Below are 23,981 nucleotides of genomic sequence, written 5' to 3' on the forward strand. Positions count from 1 at the left end.
CGATGTATAATCATTAGGCACTGATACGAGTGTAATGGAAAAACTGAAGACACTTATAAATAAGTTTCCTCTAGGTAAGTCTTCTCCTTACGGAATACAGAGGGATTGTACGCTCCTAGCATTTTTTTTTTATCTCGCTGTGCTTTGCTTTTTGATAACGTCTGTGTTTTATATATAACAGCGGTATTAGGACTTGCGTATATATGTTACAGAAATAATAGAAATTTAATGTAATTGAAGTATATGATATAACGATAGATATAAACACTTATATAGCAAATATATGACTAGCAAGTTCCCCTACAATAACTGCCTACATTTATCACATATATTGCAGAAGCGATAACAATTATGTATGCTTCTCTTATAAAGCAAAAACAACAAACAATTGTGTGAAACTATAGCAACAATCACAAATATGTTTTGCTTGTATTACATAACGGTTACGAATGAAATGCGCTTATAGAACGACTCGTTAATATGTATGTGTTCAGCATATGGGATTTTGGACCAAATATTAGCATTTTTTTTTATTTTTCCTACACAATAACATATTGAAGGGTCTATTGTTTTTTTAATTCTGTAAAAACTAAACATTCTGTAAATCACAACGAAACCACCAAACGTTAGTTTTAAAAGAACTGGTATAGCAAATCTATTATTGACAATGATTAGACATAGATATGGGGGAAATTAACAAAATACGTTCATTAGCCTTTCAGTTCTATGCTCCCGCGCAGGATACGGGGAAAGATAGAAAAACATTCACTTGACCTCGATTAAAATGTGTTGCTTCCGTATCGATATTTTGCATAGAAAACATTCACTTATACTAGACTCAAGTGTAATGATACACTACACATATTTTGTGTGCATATCAAGCGGCTGAATAGTGAAAATGAACGGCCCATCAAAACAATGTTATATGATTTCGATTTAAAAAAATATATATACAAACTCGGCAACGTTCTGTTTCTTTTCCTTTATTTTCATTGCTTTGCTTTGATAATTTCCAATGTTGTGACCCAGGTCTCATACTGTATGTGAATACATTTTGTGACATTTGCTGCTTTTCCACTAATTCCAGGGACCTACTAAATTTTGCAGGCACGCTTGGTAAACTGTTGGCCTCGCTTATATACTTTTAAATAATAACATCTGATTCATTGAAAATGCTTTCCTGATGGAAGATAGTATGGTAGGGATATATCTACGGTCAGGATTGCGACGTCACAATACCAGCTACGTATTGAAGGTTCAGGCGTAAACGACGAAAAAGCACAATACCGTAGATTACGACAACTATTACTGTTGAAAATAAACTACATAACGGTAAACAATGCATACCAATATACCAGTGTGTTATACGTTGTGACATTGTGACATTACAATGTTAAAGCATTGGTTGTTGCTCACTTACCTTGTGCTAATTTCAAATACAATTATCTCATTAGGTAACATAATATAGTCACCTGTAGTTTATAACACTACTTTTGTAGATGTCAGGACTCGGAAGTACAAAAGTGTTTTCTTAAAGGTGAAAAGGAAACTTTTAAATATTTAAGAATTAAAAAAACCCCAAAGCAACATTGGAAAATAAACTCAATAATGAGAATGACTGTAAGTTATGTCTGTTCCGCTATCGGAGGAGTGGACTAAAATAGGCATCGATGATTTGATAATTTTCTCTATTTCAGGTTAAACTTTATTTTCGTCAGACCTAATGCATTTATATAATATTCTGTTTATTGTTTACTTTTTGCCGGCGATATGGTACATTTTATACTTGTATGTTTTTGTTTTGTATATTGACGCTGCCGTATGTGTTTTTCCACATTTTCCTACTTCTACTTCTGCTTATATCGTATTCCTGTGTCTGTCTCACAGCTGGATCACTTTCGTCTTTTGGTAACAACGCTCAAATGTCCGCGCAGCCGCCAACAAGTCCACCGATCACACCCCCACAACAGTCTGGAGGCGGATTCCAGGCGTTCCTACGTATGTTATCATTATTATAACATGTTGAACGGCCGATCAACACAGGAATGGTCATTATGGCCAACACACGGTCGACAAAAACAAATGTGAAATAAAAACATCACACAAACGTAAAGATAAAAGACAAACATAAACTTGAATATTGAAAGTGGCTAGTGTGACTAACATTTTATAAAAAAGACTAACAGCTTTCAGAAAGTTTTAGATTGAAGAGAGAGTTATTTTTAGTAAAGATATTTAAGACAAATAACGTTATTATAGAAAATTTGCCTGAAGGTCGGCGCCATCTAATAACGAGTGTTTGGCTGTAAATGGTTATTGACGCGTTATTGATTGAGGCTGGTTTTCACATATCACTAAATAACAATTGGTAATCTATGAATGACCCATCCCGAGACGGGCAACAAATCCCGTCTCGGCGCCTCTTTCTGTAGCTAGGATGTCCTTCTCCGGTTCCATGTTGCTTAAGTTAATGTAATATAAGTAAAAGTGAGCATATAGTTATGATACTATATTAGTATTGACTTTCAAAGGGACGATATTATTTTAGTGTTACGATAATGCACATAATATTGATTTTTATTACTTAACATGTGCAATGGTACCAATGTCATTACATTGGTAATACTTAATAGAAAATGTGTTTGTTCATATGTCAGAATGCTCAAACAAACAAATAGTTCGGCGTTTAAGTGTAGGTGGTAACATTAGTATCGCATTCATTCTAATCTATATTTCGACTTATATCAAACAGTTCTGGTAGATTTTAATATAATATTGGTACTATTCTAAACATTGTATTTCATAATGCATCGATAACATTACATACAATTATTTTCTTCGAAAAGATGCGTAGAATTACATTTACACAATGTTAACAAATTCAGGATGTTGAACAGAAATTATTGTAATAAAGAAACATTTCCTATTTTAATAAACTGTTGGCAGCTTTCGTCTAAGACTTGCGTGCGTCTTTGCTTCTGAAGTAGTTTGGATACCATTGAAGATGATACCAAACAATTTCGAGTTCTCTATCTAGAATAGGTGTAAAACGCGAAAGCTACACGGTCCTTCTTTGTTCTTACGAAAAAATCTAATTTCAGCGCGATTTTATTGACAATATATTTTCTTGTTAAAAGTATTCTCTTTTTCCTTTGTCAACAGGCGGCCTCAGTCCACAGCAGCGGCAACAACTCAGCGGAATGTTAAGTAAGAATGTATTTCGTCGTATCAAGATATGAAACTCTGTATGCAACATTCTTTATGTACGGACGTCATTATTATGTTCACATTTGATAGAGGAAAATAGTATCCCTCAGAATTTCTAAGAAACATTGATGTCTTTTTCAGTGCTTTGGTATCCATTCAGTTTTGTTTGTCTACTTTGGGTTGTATTAATGGACTGTCATTCATGGAGCTGGTCTAATCTGTAAAGCTTGAATTTATACTGACGCTGTTTACGTGATACGGTAAATTGTCTGTTGTCGCTTTAAAAGGGGTTCATTAATAAGGCTTATCAGTGTTTCATAGCGTTCTACCCATTTTTCTGTATTTCTACATATTTTGCAGAACACAGTAGACATATTTTCTTATTTTAGAGACAATTTTTTAGCACAGATAACTCATAAACGGACGGAACGTTCATGTGCTGTTGTAAATGTTTACTTAGGATGACTTTTTGACCGTTGAATAACTGTTGGTTTGTTTATATCAGATGGAGGACAGCAGCCTGCGCCCACCACTACCACGACGGCAGCTCCTCTCACACAGCAGGAACAGTTCAACCAGATGATGACCAAGCTGATGGGTAAAAACTAAAATAATAATAATAATAGTAATATTAATTCGAGGATCATATATACCGCTTCATTACAACCTAGTTCGTAGGTCGTTTCAAAGCGGTTCACAAATTATTATCCGTGGTTATAGGGCCTTTGTAACCAGCCAATATCTTTCTCAACTCCCTGGGGAGCATACAGCCGGTGCTGCCACTTTGGCGCTCACAACTAGCATTCAGCAATTCTAGCACTGCCCAACCACGTACTCAGTTACAGATATGTAGATTGGAACAAGCGGAGTGAACTATCTTGCTCAAAGATACAACACAGTGCCGTGCCGTTAATTGAGTCCGGCGTCCTACCACTAGATTACAGTGCCTCCTAAAAAAACCATCGTGTTTTTCTCTTTACAAATTCCATTTAATGAGACAACAAAACGTTGCAGCTGTTAAGCAAAAAAAGTCGTACCGACAAAAAGTATAAGATACTTATTGCGCACCACTGGAATCGAAAGTTGTTGAATGATATTGTGATATATAAGGTTTCTTCTTTGTAGTAATATGCTATAGTTGTAATATAAGGTTTGTCTTTTGTATTAATATGCTATAGTTGTAATATAAGGTTTGTCTTTTGTAGTAATATGCTATATTTGTAATATAAGGTTTGTTCTTTGTAGTAATATGCTATAGTTGTAATATAAGGTTTGTTCTTTGTAACATTTATAGTTGTTTGCCTCTCCTTTGTTACATACCTGTATATATTTTTCTTTGTTTATGTCATGGTATCGTTGCTTTTTAACTGTTATAACCTAATAACCTTCACTGTAACCGTGCGTGTTACTGTTTTGCAGCTAATAATGGCCAAGGAGGCGGTGGAAATGATATGCAGTCGATGATTGGTAAGAAAATTGAAAATAATATATAGTTCTAACTGTGTCTAGTAACATTCAAGTAACACTTAGGTGCTAAATACTCGATACTATAAAAGTATAAAGTGTTGTTTCCTTTTGTTATCCGTTCACTTGGTTTTATTCGTCTCGTACAAGGCACACTCAGTTATTCATTTTGACAAAAATGTTCTAATTATTCTCGTCTTTCGACAACACCTATTTCTGGCAAATTTAGAGTTGCTTTTACTTAATGATTTATATATCGACATCAGAGGTTTATATGTAGGATATATGACATAATTTGCATTAAAAGTGATGATGAAAAACGGCAATTACTTGTAATAAATATGTTGATGCTATTGCATGTAATGTGTCTATGATACTCAGGTTTCTGTACTTTTTTTTGTTACGGTCACTTAATTATTTTTCATTTTCAATTTTTAGATTCCATAATGGGCGGTGGAGGCGGTGGAGTTGGCGGCGGTATGGGCGGTGGTATGGGCGGCGGTATGGGAGGTAAGACTTCAATGTTTTGTTTAATTACATTTGTGTCGTATACGTACAAATGAAATACTGTTACATATTCACCTTCTGCTTTTATATTGTATCAAAGCTGAGTTGTAAAACGCTGATTTAACAATAGCTATAACAAGTTTCCAACAATACTATTCAATAAGTCATATACTGTTTTATTTGCTCAATAGAAGCCGTCTAAATACAGTACCCTGTGGAGCTACTGAATAAGTGCTTTGTTAGATTTGGTTTTAAAACAGTTTGTTCTTGATACTGCTTCGCTGGATTAGCCTTCACGTTTGTTCATTTTTGATAGGTAGACAAAGAGGAAAAGGTCAGTTTTATTCCAATAAACACTGCTGCTTAATTGACAGCACGCTATTTCAATACAAACAGCTTCCGAGCTTTAAACTCCTAAATGTAAATTGACATGCCAAGCTTTGCATCAATTACTGCTGCTGCAATCCTTGTTAAGCATAGTGACTACTTTGAAAGTCCACGTATTTGTAAATCTCAAGGTGAATGCAAACACAACCGCATACAATTCGAACTAAAATATCAAATATATAATTATGACAAGGGACCAAAGATTGTCTTGCTTAAAGTGAATTTCTTCATGAAAGTATGTTTCCAAAACGGGCTTCAAAGAATAGAAAGCACTCGAAGCTGTTCTAGGTACATGTAAATAATCCTAATTCTTTGTGCTCCTTTTGAAGTTCTTAAAGCAAATTCTCTCCGCTCAGAGTTAAGACGCGGAAGTATTCGGAGCTGTCGTAATCTTCTTTTATTCATTCATTTTCACAGTCATGCCATTGTTGTTGAAGTACCAGTAGTATGATGATATAGATATACGCTTACCTCTATGACGACAATCACCTTATAGCGCTTTCGCGCTGGATTGACATTCTTTTAAGTCAAAAATTTGGACAAATAATGTCTCTGTTGCTTGGCATTTCGCTCGATTATAATAATACTGAATACTTTGCTTTGGAGTTAAGAAAGGGGTACATGGCGGAAGAACATAAGTAATATTTTGTATAAACTTTGAATAAAGATTAAGCATATTTTCAACAGAAATAGCGCATAATCAGAATGTTTATAGTAATGTTTTACTCAACAATAGTTAATTTCTTTATTCAAGATCACAAATAGCTATATATGTTGTTTTCACACTCACGACATTGTGAACGACTAGAACGTTTATTGAGGGGATGAAAGTGACTGGAGTCGTAATTGTAACGATGACCAAAGATAATGGGACAGTGTGCATTCGCTTTCAATAAGAAAAACTAAAATTCCCGGAATAAACGCGTGTATACAAGTCGACACAAATTGACTTCAATTTATTTAAATTTATTTTATTTCAAACCTATATTTGGCTAAATATGATGTAATGGTTAACTTAGTTTATATTTAATTCACGCAGTTATGGCAGTGGGAGCAAACATTTATCTATACTTTAATATTAATGCCAATGAATCAAGTTAAATAAAAAGTATGTATGGTAAGATTGAACAAAATGAACTCGGAAATTCTCTTATTGATTGTTGATAATGGACCAATGGATTTTAACTTTCAGTTCTTTTAGGACATATATTTCATGACTTCGGACTGATTTTGGTGTTATTTCTTCCTTATCCTAAAATTGTATCATACGCACGGAGGTTGTCAAATGTTGTGTGCAATCATCAGGTCGAGTAGAATATACAAAAAGAAAGAGAAAAACAGGAAATATACCAAAGAAAGAAAAGACTGAAAATGTATTAAAATTAAAACACTAAAAACATCCCCAACCAAAAATGAAAACACAAAATATACAGAAAATAAAATCAGTTAGAAATATAAAAAGGCAGTTTAAGAATGCTTCAGTCATTCCTCTGTGGGTGCGCTAGTCATATACGATAATGTCGCCGGTCAACCGGTCAAATGCAGATATTTTTTAAACATGTTAAATACGAATGGGAACTTAAATGAGACCTTCAAAAAAAATAATTCAATTACTATCTATTAGAATAACGTATAAATCAATCTTGTCCGTTTTCAAGTGTTTCAGCTATTTGCTGTGCTGAACTTAGTGCCTAGTAAATCTTTTGTATATTCATATATACTAAAATTTAAACCAATCAATGAATATATTATCATCATTGTTACAAGGAATTGAAAATATGAAATGTATCAACAATCTCATTCAAATATTGCTCTTTGTATTAACAGGATTTAATAGAATATGTACATGCAATATTATAATTACAGTAAAATCATTATCGTTCTTATTAAGGCAAAATGCACGTCTTGTGTTAAATGTTATAATGGTTAATTATTTTCTTGAAATCTGATTTTTTTTTAATTTAATTTTTATTTATTTATATTTTTTTGGGAGATAGGGGTATAACATATAACCCAAAATATTATCAACGCTTTCAAAAGACAAGTATTATTTATAAAAAAAAATACGGCAACACTTATTCAATTATTACAGATGACATGGATATGTAAAAGAGTGTATTTGATATTTACCATAGCTATGGATATTCTGGGTCAGATGGCACAGATGAACGTGGCGGAAAAAGTAGGTACGGATGTATCAGGGGTTTTATTTTGTTATTTCCTAACTGACGTAATTTAAACGTTTCTTAGTTAATGTAATTGAAGACACATCACTGATTGAGCTGACAGAACTGCACGGATTTTAACCGTCTCCCTGTATTCTAGAGTCAAAGGGTCAAAATGATTGCTGATTCATTAAATGTATCTTTAAAAGAATGGCTGAATATGGTTTAAATTATAAATCTTTACTATCTAATAATATTAATCATAGAATATGTCAGTCAATATTTATCTTATACCGTGTTCAATGTTTGACATACCAGCTTCAGGCGAGGGTCGTCTAATGAGCGGAGAACTGGGTCGCGAGGGCCGGCGTCTTCTACGTAGGTTTTTGCAGTAATAATAAATAACATTCATTTCTTTGTATTTCATACTTAGTTTAAACACGTTTTGTTATACACTTACTATAACATTCTAACATCGACAGTCACACCTAATGAATTAACGACAATGTGTAAAAAATAAAAGCATAGCATGTAATTGTTAACAATTTCACATTTATATATATATATATAATTGTATCTAAAAATCATAGTTAATACATTAGCTAATTATGTAATAAGTGAGTTAATATCCGGACACAATTGTACCAGCACCAGAATCCGTGATGTTAGGAACAACCCATTACTTGTGTGGATTATATCATTGATATTAATTATAAGGTGTTTGCGTACGGACGATGTTTATTCCATATATGGTACACAAGTGTGGTCTTGCTTTTATCAAATTCCTTCCGTATTTGGTAGAGATAGATACAAAGATTTTATAAACTTTGATATTATTTGCAAATACCGGGAACTTTTCAGTTCGCCATGACAAGGGAATTCCCCTAAAAAGTAGTTTCGGCTAGTATGGTGATACAACATCTTGTATCACACATGTGTGATACAAACAGACAGAAAACATCAACAGAAAATTGTTGTATTACTATTGTAATATTTCATAGGTATGCGATAAGATATGGTACATCTAGCCGTTGTTTAACATTTTGTTCTTGTGTGTAGTAACGAAGATGTTTCAATCTGAAATGTCGATTCATGGTGCAGACATCTTCCGGGCGACATACTTGATTGATTGCTAGTAACATCAAGTCAGTGATAGTCATAATCAAAGTCCTATACGTTATGTTTTAGGTCATTTGGCGACACGAAATGTATACATATCTTATTGTGTTGACCACATACGACTTATTGTGTTAACCACATACGACTTTTTGTGTTGACCACAGACGACTTATTGTGATGACCACAGACGACTTATTGGGTTGACCACAGACGACTTATTGGGTTGACCACAGACGACTTATTGCCGGTAGTTGATGCTTTTCTGGAAAGCAAATGCTTACTTGTTATGGAAGTTTAACATGCCTGGTTTTTGTGGTGTGTCCTGTCGTTGTGGTTGTCGTGAACGTTAATTTTCATTAATGTGTTGTTTCATATCAAAGAACTCCTTGTATCGACAGTTAGTATTTTAGCATGTGTTTACAACACTGATGTGTGATGCTCGTTTACTTCATGTATAACACATACTTATTTTCCATGGTAACCTAAATAATTAAAAATGCATGGAATTTTACAGTTACCACCTGTTAACGAAGTGATGTCAGGGGTACTTTGTACGTCAAATAATTCAACTTTTCTCAAATACTTTAAATTAACATTTCTACCCCGCCATTTTGGCCTGCTTCCGTTCATCAAGGTGCGTATTTCCGCTTTTGGTTATTTAATATTTTGATTCATAAATCGAACGTACCACTTTTAAACTGATTGGGTAAGACCCGGGCACCACGATACAGGTATGCTTGATAAACGGTAGTGTGTCCCTGTCATCACAAAACTGGCGTGGCTAAACTCCTGTAGAGTGTACTGTCACAAAATCCTGAATCTAGAATGTTGCCATTACACATCGACACATAGGTGACTTGGATCCGAAATGGCGCCATGTCACAACAACACAAGGGTGACCGGAATCCAGAAGTGTATCCCGTCTACACAACATATGTCACTAGAATATATTAGGTTGCCAATTGTCACGGCTTACATGCGACGATGGCATTATTCAATCTACTAATGAAAGTAAAATGTACTTAATATATAACATCATAACACAGTGTGATATAGCAAATACGTAAACCTTAAAATGACATTTTAATTCTTTAATGTGAGAGGGTTTGTCAATGAAATGCCGGACTTATTAACTAAAATATATTCATGTAGTTGTTTAATTCAAATGATATGTATTATAAAGTAGATTTTAACCAATAATATATTGCCAATCAATTTATCAAGTATCATCTAATAATTCTGATAATAACTTACCGAGTCATTAAATATTTGCAATAATATAGTAGAGGTAGTCCTGGAGTGGACCATATCGGAACTGGACCGTTCTAAAATGAAATTGGTTGGTTTCTATTAATTACTGTCAGTTAAATATATAATTGGTCTACTTTTTGATATTGACAAAAATGCTGATATTCGCTCAAAACTGTCAGCTCCTCTGATTTTTCCTGATGTTGCAACTTAAATAGAAAAGGAAAGAGAACCACAACTAGTTAACACTGTTGAACAATCTAAGGTACATCATTATCAAGTATTTAATACATGTAACTATATGTAACACCTTTCTCGTGGAAAATTATTTTCAGCATTAATTCATGATTATACTACTAATGTCTGATATTTTGCTGATGTTAACCATGTTCTAACAAGTGGCAGCAAGTACGCATGGCCGACCTTTTCTCTTGTGAATGAGACAGAGTAAATGTTGCATATAGTTACTTAACGGTAAAACATATTACTAGCACTTTGTTTAACCCAAAGACTGTTTGTTCTTTTTGTGCAAATTGAAAGCAACGTATGGAACAGTATATGTGTGAATTTCCATTGTCGTAAAATTCAGATAAATCAGTAAACATTTTTTTATTTCAAGTAATAATTTCTGCATTATTTAATTGTATTCAAAATCTGGTTATATATGTTTATAGAGAGTTTTTGTAAGAAGTAAAATGCTACGAAACATTGCAATTTAAATATTGGAAATGATAATATATTTCTGCATTATGCTGACTCATACTAACTCAATTTTCTTGTTATATCCTTACAGGACAAATGCGCCGCGGGATGAGACGTGGTGGCCCAATGAGAAATGGCGGAGGTCAAAATGGTAAGAGCGCATGCGTCACATTAAGCTTCATAATGCAATGGAATGATATGTGAATCTACTGAATGAATCAATTGATATAGAACACTACAACATTCTTTTCTTTGAATTCTGTCGATAAAATGAAATATAATCGTGTATATATCTTTAAATGTGCATATATTACATATACATGTAATGTTAATTGATTGATGAACACTATTTGCATATAATTTAAGAAACTGTTCATTCAGACAACATTGCCACACGTTGTGTAAAAACAAAAACATAGCTAAACATGAAACGACGTTTTCAAATTCAACAAATCATAACGTCTGGTATTCTTGTCACTAATTAAAAAGTATCTGAATTGTTGTAAATCAATAAGTGATATTTTTATGGTTTTATTTACTAATGAAACATTCCTGATGTTTTATCTGGGATGGACTGCAGCGTACATTGACAAGTACTACTGCCGCTTTTTTCATTTTATTGTCACCTCCGCAAACGACAATCTGTTGATATTTTCATATCAATAAGGTAGAATACTAAATATTGATGACCGGCCATTGTTCCAGTGCAGCTGTACATAAATATACAAGAAAGATATTTTGATTTCTCATTAAATATATCACGAAAGCATTTATGATTTTACTCTTGTTTTAACGAGTTAATACATTAAAATGAACATAAGTTATACTATTTCAATACTAATAATTGTTTAATATTCGTGTTATTGACACAATGTATACGAGTTACGCTTATTTCAATATGTATTTTTGTTAAACATTTGCATTACTTACACAGTGAATATGAATAATATTTTTTTATGTTTATTATTTTATATCGTTCATGTAAATTATTTTTTAAATATTTGATATGTATTCTTTCTGTTTGTTTCAATTTGTAAATGTTCATTGTCAATCAACTATTATGAAATACTATTTTTTCTCAAGCGATCGACCAGCTGAAATAATATATGTAATCATAATATGTTTGCGCCAATGCTTAATTTACACTCTGTACAAGCAACTCGCCAATTTTGCAATATCCCGGCTTCTATCTTGACTTTTTTATTATTAAATATAGTCCAAATATTTTCTCCTTTGGAGACTTAATCCCTTGATTCCGTAACCTCCAAACAAATAGGGCCAACCTTAGTAGCTAGGAACTGTATGCAGCTTTATTGTTAACAATCGCGAGACTTTACTCCAGACGATATAATCCTACGTTTTTGCAAATACATGTAAAATATACCATATGGGTTTAAATAAAAAAAAAATGCCGGTTTGTATCAGTATGATATCATTTTGCATTATGTGTTAATAGGGTATTTAAACAAATAGTTTGTTCCACTTAACGAGGCTTGATATAGTGCATTTAACGGCAAACTAAGAAATTTACCAAAAAGATTAAAAACTTATTTGAACTCAAAGGCTAAATTCAGTTATATGTACATAAATAAATCCAACGGCGTAGGGTGAAACTTTGATCAGCGTTAACTTATCATTTCAGTTAAAAAAAGAAATAGATTTCTAAACAATATTTTCTTATGTTATACATGTCCTCCTTTTTCGTTCATTAAAGGAGGACGCAGAAGAGGAGGTCCGGGACCCAATGGTGGCCAAGGTCAGTTTAGTGGCAATGCGCGTTTTACATAAAGGGTTATTTCCTAAACGATTCCTGGGCCCGTATTCATGAAACCGTTCTCATGCTCAAGCATTCATGTTCGAGCATGAGATCGGTTTCATGAATACGGGCGCATGTGATTAAACCATATTTTGTTTACTGAAATGCACTGCAATATGTTAATGCTGTTCGGTTGCCCCCGGGTGAAAACTATTATTCAAATTATGATATAAAATTTAAAAATGCAGACTTCAGTTATGGATTTCGTTTTTTGTCCTTTTCTTTTGTTCTGTTTGTCTTTCCTTACAAACCGTATTCTTAGAATTTGTCCGCGTTATGTATACGTTCCGTTTATTTCATTTGTATTAGGTGGACGTGGAGGCAGAAGGGGACCTCAAGGGCAAAACAGACAGGGCAGGAGGCCAGGCCGAAGGGGAGGTAACTCATCCTAAGATCATAATTTGTCACATACCCAAACCCTATATTGTTTTATATTTGTGAAAATGTATTTTTAACTTCTTTCTTTGGTCAATAACAATCATCAGATCACACATTTGCTGTATATAATAATATAAAAAAGAATGTAATGCTTAATACAAAATGATTTCTGCATTTCGGGTGTCAGAAACGTTACCGTAATGTGAATAGAAAACATTATTTCATTAAACATTTCATGTTTAGGATATTAACTTTACAGATTTACTGCTCATGTGATGGCTAGTTTTCCTGTTTATATTACTCGAGCAAATTATTCATCAATAGTAAAGAAAAAAATATATTCAGCCATAACATGAGGGCCTTTCAATACATTCTGTCTCTAATATCAGGTTCGGAATCACGTGTGTGATGTATATAGTTTGATTTTTTAATAACAATCCTTCGAAGGACACACTTAAATTTGTTCATCTATTTGGAGACGTTTATCAATGTGACGGCATATAATGTTGCTCGGCTCTCTGTGTATCTGTTTTGGCTGTATCTGTAAAGCACACCTTGCTTCGATACTAGAGCGTATTTCAGATTTAGTCTTCATTTTAGCATTGAAAAGTGGCTTCTAGTCACGAGTGCATACCATTCAACATTAAATAACTTATTGAATTCTAGTTCGATGATGTAATTTGCATAAGCATTGTTCTTCAAATGCTTTTCAATCTGACAAGGCGAAAAACTATTGTAATGACTGTAGTGACAGAATTGATTGAATGGTCCTTGTAATTAAATGAATGCTTTGCCGATAACTTGTTTCAAAAAGATGTTCGCCTGCGTTCTATTCATGGACTGCAGTTCATGGAACGTTTTTGCTGCGCGTAGAGACTCGTCATTTGCGTAGTCATGACCAATGAAAAGCATCCGGGGTCAAAGGTGATTAATGAACCGTATTGGAAGTGGTTTCACTCGAAAGTGTATAAATATCAAATTACTACACTATAGTTTATTAAGTGCATCGTTTCTGTGTATTACTAAAAAGGCTCCATGTTTTCTTAAGTTTAAGTTATAGTATGCGAATATATCAAGCATTAATTATGTAGATTAAGATTATCCTATACGCAATATTGCTTAACGTAGGTCCATTGAACCGTAGAAGAGGTGAGTATGACATACTATCCCCTCAATATATATATATCACCCGTAGTAGATATCCCTTGGTTGACCTGCATTATGGCATGCTATACCTATTACTTGCATTCTTTTTCGCGTGAAAAATGCTTTTCTCACGTTCATTTAACAGGATCGAAAACATTTTTTTAACGTACATTGTAGCATTTTCGTTTTACTTTTAGAAAGCATCTATACTTTATCGCATCAAGTTTTTGTTTGATTGAACTTGTTTAACAAACATTGTGTGAATTGCGCGTGCGTTCTCGCAACACAAACAAGTATTACGTTAATGATTGGTATTATACTTTGTGTTGTAACAGTGCATTTTCCTTTATATATAACTCGTATTTCGTATCTTTAGTTCCGAATTTATTTCACTCGAAATAACGTAAAGGGAAACACCAAAGCGAATCAATGATGTTTGAAGCTTCAACTTTGTATACATGAATATTACTAAGAAACACACTTCTTTTAAGCTTGAAATTAAAGTTCTTTTCATCTAATCGTGAAAAAGTATTTGGTATATTTGTAAACAGGAATGCTGTTTTCTTCCAGCAGTTGCAGAACAATTTATGATTGAAACCGTTCTTTAATTTTGAAATTGACATAAACAAATATAAATTGATACTTTCAGTCATCGAACCTTTATTGTTCAAATTTACAATGTATTTAATTTTTGATTTTGGTACAGTAATATTTCTATTTCAAAGTGACTGACTCAGTAAATGTTTAATAAATTACATTTAAAGATTGTACTGTACAGGAAAGAAATAATGGCATGAAAATGATGAAATGACAACATAAGATAACGAATGGATGCGTATATGCTTTCTTGCATGGTTTAAAAAAACACGAAGTGAGTATCCAGCGGAAGATACATACATTTCCGCGCAGCCGTCTTGGTTTACAAGGGAACTGCCTACTTTCTTACGGTCATTTAAAAAAAAAACATCCTTAAAGGGCTGCAATTGCTTGATAATAAATTCTTCAATGAATATACAATGTGTATGTTTTGTTTTGAAGAATCATATATTCAAAATTGAAGCTTTTCTGTAGATAATCTGTGCTTATCCTATTGTTGTTACTTGCATGTAAACATCCTTTGTTTTAATCATTGTTACCTATACGACAATGTATGTCTGATGTTATATCTTATCAATACTGTAAGCCTACACATTGCCCGTACCTATGTTTCAGAGGTAGTACATGTTGCCAACTTGTAAGAGTTATTCACGTGCATTTCATGTGAAATTTAGTAATGGATATGTTGCTTCACACAAAGCTCGGAAGAGAAATAAGTTAAATTCGTTTTAAAGTACTAGCAGCATCTCTAACCGTCATTGAAATATAACACGCTGAATTATGTAATTTTCCTTCCTGATTCCTGTGTACTGTTATACCAGGTAGACCCATAAACCTTCTCCAAATGAGGCGAAGTGAGTAGAAACTAACATCTGTATGTAAAAAATGTTGTTGTCAGCACACATTTACAAACGTAATCTTGTCTATCAACATTAGGCTGTAATGCTGGCTTTATGTTATATACTCGTTTCTGCGTCTTGATTATTATCCATTGCTTTGACCATTTGACAAATTATATTATCCGCACAGTCGCTGTTAAATAATTGCATATATCATTATATTTGATTTAAACGTATTTTATTTGTATCAAAATATATACATTGGGATTGGGCACAAGTTTTCTAACTTATATAAAGCCCTTTCCCAATAGAATTTAACAATAAAAGATTAATTATATGATATATACCAATATGATACGTATGTTGAACGTAAATTGCACCGTTCATTTACGTATAAAAACATTGACTATTGTTTGCAACGATTGATTTAACATAACATCTAATAAATGATAAGAATAGCAGAACGTAAGCTGTGCTTGTTAATGTTCGCAACGTTTCAAAAACACGAGCTTTAAAAAATTGAGCTTTAATGTACCATCCTGCTTCCGATGCACGCGCTTTATTACATGAAATGCGCTTTTGAATAGATGCACTAGTTATAAAATGTGTACTATGAAGAGTATTAAGTGAGCATATTGAGCTGGTGAAAGTGCATGTCGATAGAAAATGTCTACATTTACCTATTTGTGTCAAATGCAAAGCAAGCTGAGGTATGTTTGTTTTTGGTCCAAGTTTAACAAATACTTTATGAAACCAATTGATTGTTCTTTCAAAACATTTTCTACGCATGGAGCAGATAAAAGCGGAAATGTAATGAGTTGTTTTTTAGAATAGATTTGAAGAATAAGCATGATCGTTTTTTAATTCTCAATAACTTGGTGACAGAAACTCCAAACTTCAGGACGAGTTTCAGAAATAAAGTGTTTACAATTTGTGGGAAAAGGAGATAATTTCTATTGAGAGTCTTAGCATACAGTATGGTAAGAAATATATTCGAGACTGTTATTATATTACAATAATTCAGTATTACTGACAGGTTTCTTTGGAATCAATAACTGTAACATGGCGAGATATATATCCACGTATCTATTTAGACACCTATTCCTTTCATTGACCATGTTGTCTTTGTTGCACAGACATGATGATGCAGAGACAGATGAGAGACCGTATGCTGAGAGGTACGCTAGTATTTTCTAATTGAGTCCATTTATTAAGAATATTGTAAAACATATTTAAAGTATACTCATTATTGTTTCTGTTGCTATGCGGTATATTCCAAAAAACGAATCAAGGTAACTAATTGCAACTTTATCTTAGAAATGCCAAACAAGACTTTCTAGTGCATAGTTAATGGTTTTTCCCCCTTTCTTATGTAAAAACGAACATTACATAAAGCACAGCATTTAACTGATCTCCGACCAACGTCAACCAATCAGATTTTTTTTTTACAAATAAAGCGCAAAACTTGTAGCGTTTTGTTATATTATGCGATATAAAACGAAAGGGTCAATAAAAGGGGAAACAGAAAAAAAGTATATCTATGCAGACATTTGTACACATGTTCAATGCATTGAAACTAATACATTTATTCATAAAAGTTACAAGTAAAAATATTATTATTTTTGAGATAGGTATTGCAGTTTATAATAAGTCAGTGACCTCGATACTGGATACAGATTTCTGAGATTTATCAATATCTTTAATGTAATTTGTTGGTTAATTTATTGTCATGTCGACTATTTACAACATTGTATGACGTTTTAAAGAAAAGAAAATTGAAAAAAGACGACTAAAAATTGCTGTGGGTCGGCTCTTTCATAATGAATTTCAAGCATTTACTGTTTAAAAATAAAATCAGCCACCAAAGGTTATCTTGCAATCACTTAAATAAAAAATAACTACTGCAGTATACTTTTATTGCATCCGGTGTAATTCTACATTTCAGCCCGTGGTATAGAGGTACCGGAACCAGGCGAGAGGCCAGGATTGGGAGAAGGAGGTATTAATGTTTTCTCTAACATTTTCAGTTGCTCTCGGAAAGTTTCATTATTTACGAACCCATATACCAATGAATTGGTTTGGACCTTTTTCAAGTAGTAGTTAATTTAGTTTCCAAATATATCTAACATAATAAGGGTTGAACTTCAATTGTAATTAAAACGAAATAAAATAACGCATTATTCAAAAATATTTTTACAAATGATATTAATTAAGTATGTGCATACAAAATTAGTGATTGATATCGAAAAGCACAAATGTCTAGACAAATTCTGACGTCTTTTCATTTATTATGACGTCATCTTGCTAGTGTTGTTTTTCCGATGTCGAAATATTTTTACATTAAATGCAGCTTTTGTGTGCGAAATGTTGTTTACGTAATTATGTGAAAAGTTGTCCGTTTCTACAATGTTAATTATTTATTTCTTTTTGATTCCATGCGTGCATGCCGTATTCAAGCATGACTATCCAGCATGAGTTGTTATTCGAACACTTTTCTAAGATGCTCAACATTGCACATCTCTTTTTTGTCTTATCTCGTAACCTTTTTTGTTTTCAGGACTTGGATCTATGATGATGATGAGTATGTAGTGATAACGTATATCTTTATCTTCGGCTTATGGTCATCTGATAGCTGTATAACCTATTGAGCTTCTTGCATGTATTTATCGTTTACATTTACTTTGGCGATGGATCATAACTGTTCTTATTATATCGATAACGACTGATATATTCATACAAACTCAATTTGAATTAATTAAGATGATCACAATTTGAGTTAACATTAATTTAATTATATATAAGAAATTGCTAAATTTTCTGAAAGTGAAACTTGTATTAACGTTTGCTGTAATGTATTGATCATGTCACAATCTTCTTGTTCACCTTATGTTACCGAATGTGATGGTCAGATTTCTTTCAATGTTTTTTTCGGGTAAATGTGTCAGTAATTGTTTGAACAAATGTTTTGGATAAACGTATTGAGCCAGACGGATTTATTTGTTGAAATTTGATTAATTTTCATTGGTCTATTTCCATGCTAATAACATAATAGTTTATTTTTATGAGATGAATTAGCATACTTCATATGAAATGAAAATTCTAATATCGAACATTGTTCAATGCAAAGTATGTTTTTAAGTGATAACATTGGATTATACCGCAGAGAACCGACGAAATGACTGACCAACTCATAAACAACCCCATCATTCCGTTTTCCTGGTGGATTTAAACTCAATCCCTTTGTTTACTAAAATGCATAGATTAGCACACAGATAAATCCATCTGCACAGTCCATAACACACCAAATTGAAATAATTTGAATTTCAATCATGAAATCCAAAATACTTCCACGATACATCGTATTAATATGGGATAGAATCTCAGAAACATCAAACTAGAATGCATTGAATCTCGATAAAAAAATGCAAACGTCCCCAATTCAAACCATCCGATTGAAATGCTTACACTCGGAGTCAAAAATTGTATTAGTCAGACACGCAAATTAGCACACTGAGATATTAAGACTGTTCGAAATATATTTGGAAACTATGTTTATTAACCGATACAGAAATTTCCTCCGTCAAACACTGAAATGTTAAAAACATATCCCCAAATAAATTACATAAGGTGACATGAAAGCGAATGATATGAAATTCACCTGTTCTACTCGGAACGTTTCTGTATTTGTCATTATGTTAATGTATCCAGGTCTACTATCAGGGATGGGACAGTCCGAGGGTACCGGTAAGTTGACTATGCTATAATTCGTAACTCCTCTGTAATCTAGAGCCCAGTCACTCCTTAGTGAATGACATGGATATTTTCCAATTCGTTGAAACAAAGTGTGAAAATAATTGCACGTTTTATCATATGCACATGTTCTGGATTACCGTGGCGTTACTTAATCAGTGACGTTTGAACGTACAACAGGTCGATAACCTTTTCATTTTTTATTATTAACTTTACATCTTAACGTATTGTTAATACTGAATGCCAAGCACCTGTATGGCATGTGACGCAACGTTACAATTATCCTAAAAAAATCTATATACAGCATGCCCGGTCAAAATAAAAGTATCTCAATGCACCGTATATGCAGCATGTCACGCAGTTGCAATTATTTTAATACATTATCTTTACAGTTGATACACAGCATGTCCGACAAAATAAAAACTATCTAAAGTGCACTGTATATGAAGCATGCCTAGCATGGTTACAATTATCTTAATACATTCTATTTGCAGCATGCCCGACTAAATTACAATTATCTTAAAGGGGCTATTTAGTAAAATGACAACCTGAAAATCCAGTCTATAATGAAAATATATATCTCCTAACAAAAATGTACGCAGTTGGCAATGACATGACCTGCAGCCAACATTTATTGTGGTCAGTTTCATCTTTTGGGAAACCCGGTGATTTACATAGCTACGACCGAAATAGCTCAACATCCGGATGTTTCAGTGAGAAGTATACGTGTACAGCACCACGCTGTCGACCGAAAACACAGTATCAGTTACGAGTCTACAGTTCACAAATAACACATTCTTGAATTTACACAATACATCACAAGTAAGAATAATAAATATCATAATATCAGACATTTCTGTTCATAATTGGATTTGTATAAAAACGAAAAGGTTCAGTTAGAGCATGCCACACAAAGAGGATGCGGCAGGGATAATTTCAAACCGTAGAAAATACGATATACATAGGTTTAAACGTAAAATACGCTCAATTATAACGATGGTTGAGATGCTTTTTGGAGATGATTTTGTATTCCATAGAGGCAGGAATTTACCTTCTCTCCTCGGCTGTTAGCTAGCAATTCACCGACAGATCCCGCTAAAACGTACGGCTGTACAGTTAGGAATTTTTCCATTAATGATAAAAAAACGCCAACAAAACATTGCCTTTTGTCAATTTCTCAACATGACTTGTTCATAAGGAGTATCAAACTATGTTTTCATGAAGAATGTTGTGACACATCTTACTTCACTAAATTGTCCATTTAAGGAGGCTCCACCTTTTCGCAATTAACAAGCAGAATTCAATGAAAGTTTCACATAATGGTTATGTCACTATGTAGAGATGATTTTTGAAAATCTAAGCATTCCGATAAACTGGGGATTTTTTGTTAAAAAATGCAGAAAAAATGATTTTTTGTCAAGTTCAACACTTTCACATTTTTTGAGCGAGTGGCATTGTTCAAAACTATAACAATAAAATAATGAAAAGAAGCATTGCTAGTCAACCTTACAAATATTGTATCTATCATAAAAGTCTACAACATGTTACAACAAGCGTTTTTTAATGAAATTGTATTGATAAAAGTAACTAAATATAAGCTAAAAGCAAACAGGACACATAGTTTCATACACAAAGAGTGAAAAATTGAACCAAATACACACAAAGTCTTTATAATTAATTTATTTTACATTTTACAATAATTTTGATCCTGGTGAGAGTTATCTACCTTGAAAACAATCGGAACTTTTTGCAGAGGGATATAATTTATAAAATGACACTTATTTTCTTTACTATACCAAAAACGACGGAAATAAATTAAATTATTATATTTAATTTACAATTTACTGTTCTTTTATAGAACAAAATTACTCTCCATCATGTACACTTTGGACATCATTCCATAGCCTGCTTAAGCATGGTATATTAACATGTCAGGTAATATGTAACCATAGGCTATCGCATTGTATGCCGTTATTACGTGCACACACATGCACTTGCATTTTATAGGGATCTTGTTATTTTACAAACCATTCCATGCGCCTCATATACGACCTTTTTGAAGCCGTCTGATCGTATGTCAGTGTTTTCTCGTGAGTTAATTAATGTCTTTGTATCATAAGCTTTATTTCTGAAGCACGTGTGACTACACATTTCCAAGTTAAGTCTCGATATCGGGGGTTGACATATCATCGTCAGGCACGTGTATTATTGTTTACCAGGTGTTACTATAATTTACACCACGGTAATGGAATGCCCGATACGCAATACGGAAATGACGACACGAAAATACGACAAGAAAAACATGTGTATTACGAAGGGTGGGAAGTCCTTAAAACATTTTACACATAGTATACCAAACACTATCTCATATATCTCATAAGATTTTGTTTAGCATGCCAAGCACCATAAAGATCATCTTATATCTTTGAATTATAGCGTACCCAACACATCTTATATCTATCAATTATAGCGTACCCAACACATCTTATATCTTTGAATTATGGCGTACCCAACACACCACAAATATCTCTAGCATTTAATGCACAGCATGCTTAGCAGCATTATAATTAATGCAGGAAATTACAGTAACAATTCATTTTCTGTGGACGACAGTGTTTGCTTTTCTGTTTTGTTGTTTCGAGGTAAATACATGCCAAAAAAAACCCCGGAATTACATCTGTAAATTAAATCTCTTTTACGACGAAATATGTGATGTTTAATCCGTTTCAAAAATTAGTCTTGCAGACTTTCACTAACTTTTCAGGAAAAATAAAATTCCCTTTAGACTTTTAGCTGAACAATTACGAAACCCAGTTAATATATTTGGCTATGAATCATGCTTCTAAAGCTGAAAAGTACAAAGTCTTTACAAGTTTTTTGAATTGTTACTGTGTTCCCTGATGGTATTGGTTTAGGTCTCAGGATGCGATATTTTAATGTTTAAGTTTTATTTGGGTGACACTATATTGTTAATGTTACGTGTGAGTGATAAATACACTCGTAAGTATATAATCTCTATCACATATGTTTTATAATGGTTGAGATTTAATTATACATTTGCTTGTCATGATATGTTCCTATTTATACAGTAGTTACCTAAGTGCTAGATGTCAATTATTATAATACATTCCCAGTTATAACTTTATATTGTATTTTTGTGTTGTTATACTTTCTCGGATTTCCCCATTAACTGTTTTAAATGCAAAAAACATTGTCCTGTACAAAAAAATGAACCCTGTGTGAAATATATAGTTTCTTTATTCCAAATACATAAATATCATATCCTAAAGTTTATGAAGAATTTCTCATTAACAGACAACGATTAGCAACTGAGAAATGTTCCAAATCTTTTACTCTGAATTGGTTCAAAATCGGTCTCATCCATTTTGATACCCATACACCTTTTGATTAATTGGACAATTATGTCAATTCTCAAATGCGTACAAAAATATAAAACGACGTGGTTTTTTTTATTTAAGATAATTATTATAAACTGAAGTGTATCTAGAATAATCATTTTGTGTTATGTCGTCATTCAGGTAGCTTGATGGGAGGAGCTGGTGGAGCCGGAGGTGGGATGGGCGATATGGCCAGTATGATGAGCGCACTAGGAGGAGGAGGAATGGGTGGAATGGGTGGTATGGGAGGTATGGGAGGTATGGGAGGCTTAGCAGCACTTATGGGCGGAGGAGAAGGAGGAGCTGGTGGAGGACCCGGCGGTATGAATATGGCAAACATGCTTTCTCAAATGATGGGCGGGGCTGGAGGTGGTTCGAGAAGTAGTGGAGGTAGCCAATCTCCAGTTGGTTCTACATCATCACCGGCCGAAGGTAATCTATAAATAATATTAAGCAACAAATTATCATAATCTGTTTCGTCGCACGTTCTCCTAAAACCCGTACCCTTCCTGTGAGACATGATTCATTTTCAAGTTGATGTTTCCATTGAAAATAGGTAATCAAATGCGTTTCATTTAAAACTCTTTCAAAACTTCTCGATTTAACTTGATTAATGTAACTATGCAGATATTCTTATTTTGTGATTTTCATTTTCCCGCGTGTTGTATCCCTGCTGTCAACATTTTATTTCCTTGTTGAACAATTTCTTCTGGTTTTCAGGAAATCCTGCCGAAGGTTCTGGCTCAGGAAGTCAAGGAGGCGGAGGAGGAGGAGGAGGAGGAGGAGGAGGAGGAGGAGGAGGAGGAGCAGGTTTGTCTTTAATGTATTAATGGAATGTTCTATTATATGTAAAGGTTAAATCCACAAAGATATGGTATTGACGGAGTGTACCGATTGTAACATGATGTGAGGTGGTTATCTTTATCGTTCTTGTGGTGTTAATCTGCATTGATTCGTTTCAATAGTCGTGTTGCAAATTGTGTTATTGGTTTACGGGGAGGTTACATTAAGTATCCAGATATGGCTGTTGTCGCACCAGAGTTGTATGAAGATGATGGTGTTCATTTGACTGCATTAGGACAAGAACAATATGTTCTTAAACACTCTCCAGGGTGGAATAGAGATAGAATCCAGTCAGAAAACAAACATGTATTTCAGACTGTCACTGCTAAATGTTCTTATGATCTAGGCAGTTTTTCCTGGTAGCGACTTCTGGCCTCCACTGTTGTTTGTGGCGGTGGGAAGTTGATATTGGCAA

The 23,981-nt window shown here is 33.4% G+C and overlaps 1 protein-coding gene across 1 annotated transcript in view; it reads left to right on the forward strand.

Moving 5' to 3' along the window:
• LOC110454583 (mucin-5AC-like) overlaps window positions 1-23,981 on the forward strand; it is an 83,046-nt gene that overhangs the window by 36,884 nt on the left and 22,181 nt on the right. The window contains exons 13-30 of the mRNA XM_021504171.1: window positions 18-74; window positions 1,888-1,998; window positions 3,163-3,207; window positions 3,713-3,805; window positions 4,627-4,674; window positions 5,110-5,181; window positions 5,495-5,512; window positions 10,891-10,950; window positions 12,514-12,555; window positions 12,925-12,993; window positions 14,122-14,142; window positions 15,558-15,590; window positions 16,712-16,753; window positions 17,521-17,574; window positions 18,133-18,156; window positions 19,284-19,319; window positions 22,865-23,155; window positions 23,444-23,533. Coding sequence (XP_021359846.1) covers window positions 18-74; window positions 1,888-1,998; window positions 3,163-3,207; window positions 3,713-3,805; window positions 4,627-4,674; window positions 5,110-5,181; window positions 5,495-5,512; window positions 10,891-10,950; window positions 12,514-12,555; window positions 12,925-12,993; window positions 14,122-14,142; window positions 15,558-15,590; window positions 16,712-16,753; window positions 17,521-17,574; window positions 18,133-18,156; window positions 19,284-19,319; window positions 22,865-23,155; window positions 23,444-23,533 — 1,206 coding nt within the window. The remainder of the gene's footprint in view (window positions 1-17; window positions 75-1,887; window positions 1,999-3,162; window positions 3,208-3,712; window positions 3,806-4,626; window positions 4,675-5,109; window positions 5,182-5,494; window positions 5,513-10,890; window positions 10,951-12,513; window positions 12,556-12,924; window positions 12,994-14,121; window positions 14,143-15,557; window positions 15,591-16,711; window positions 16,754-17,520; window positions 17,575-18,132; window positions 18,157-19,283; window positions 19,320-22,864; window positions 23,156-23,443; window positions 23,534-23,981) is intronic.

Source organism: Mizuhopecten yessoensis, unplaced genomic scaffold, assembly GCF_002113885.1.
Source record: "Mizuhopecten yessoensis strain PY_sf001 unplaced genomic scaffold, ASM211388v2 scaffold7915, whole genome shotgun sequence".
Lineage (NCBI taxonomy): Eukaryota > Metazoa > Mollusca > Bivalvia > Pectinida > Pectinidae > Mizuhopecten > Mizuhopecten yessoensis.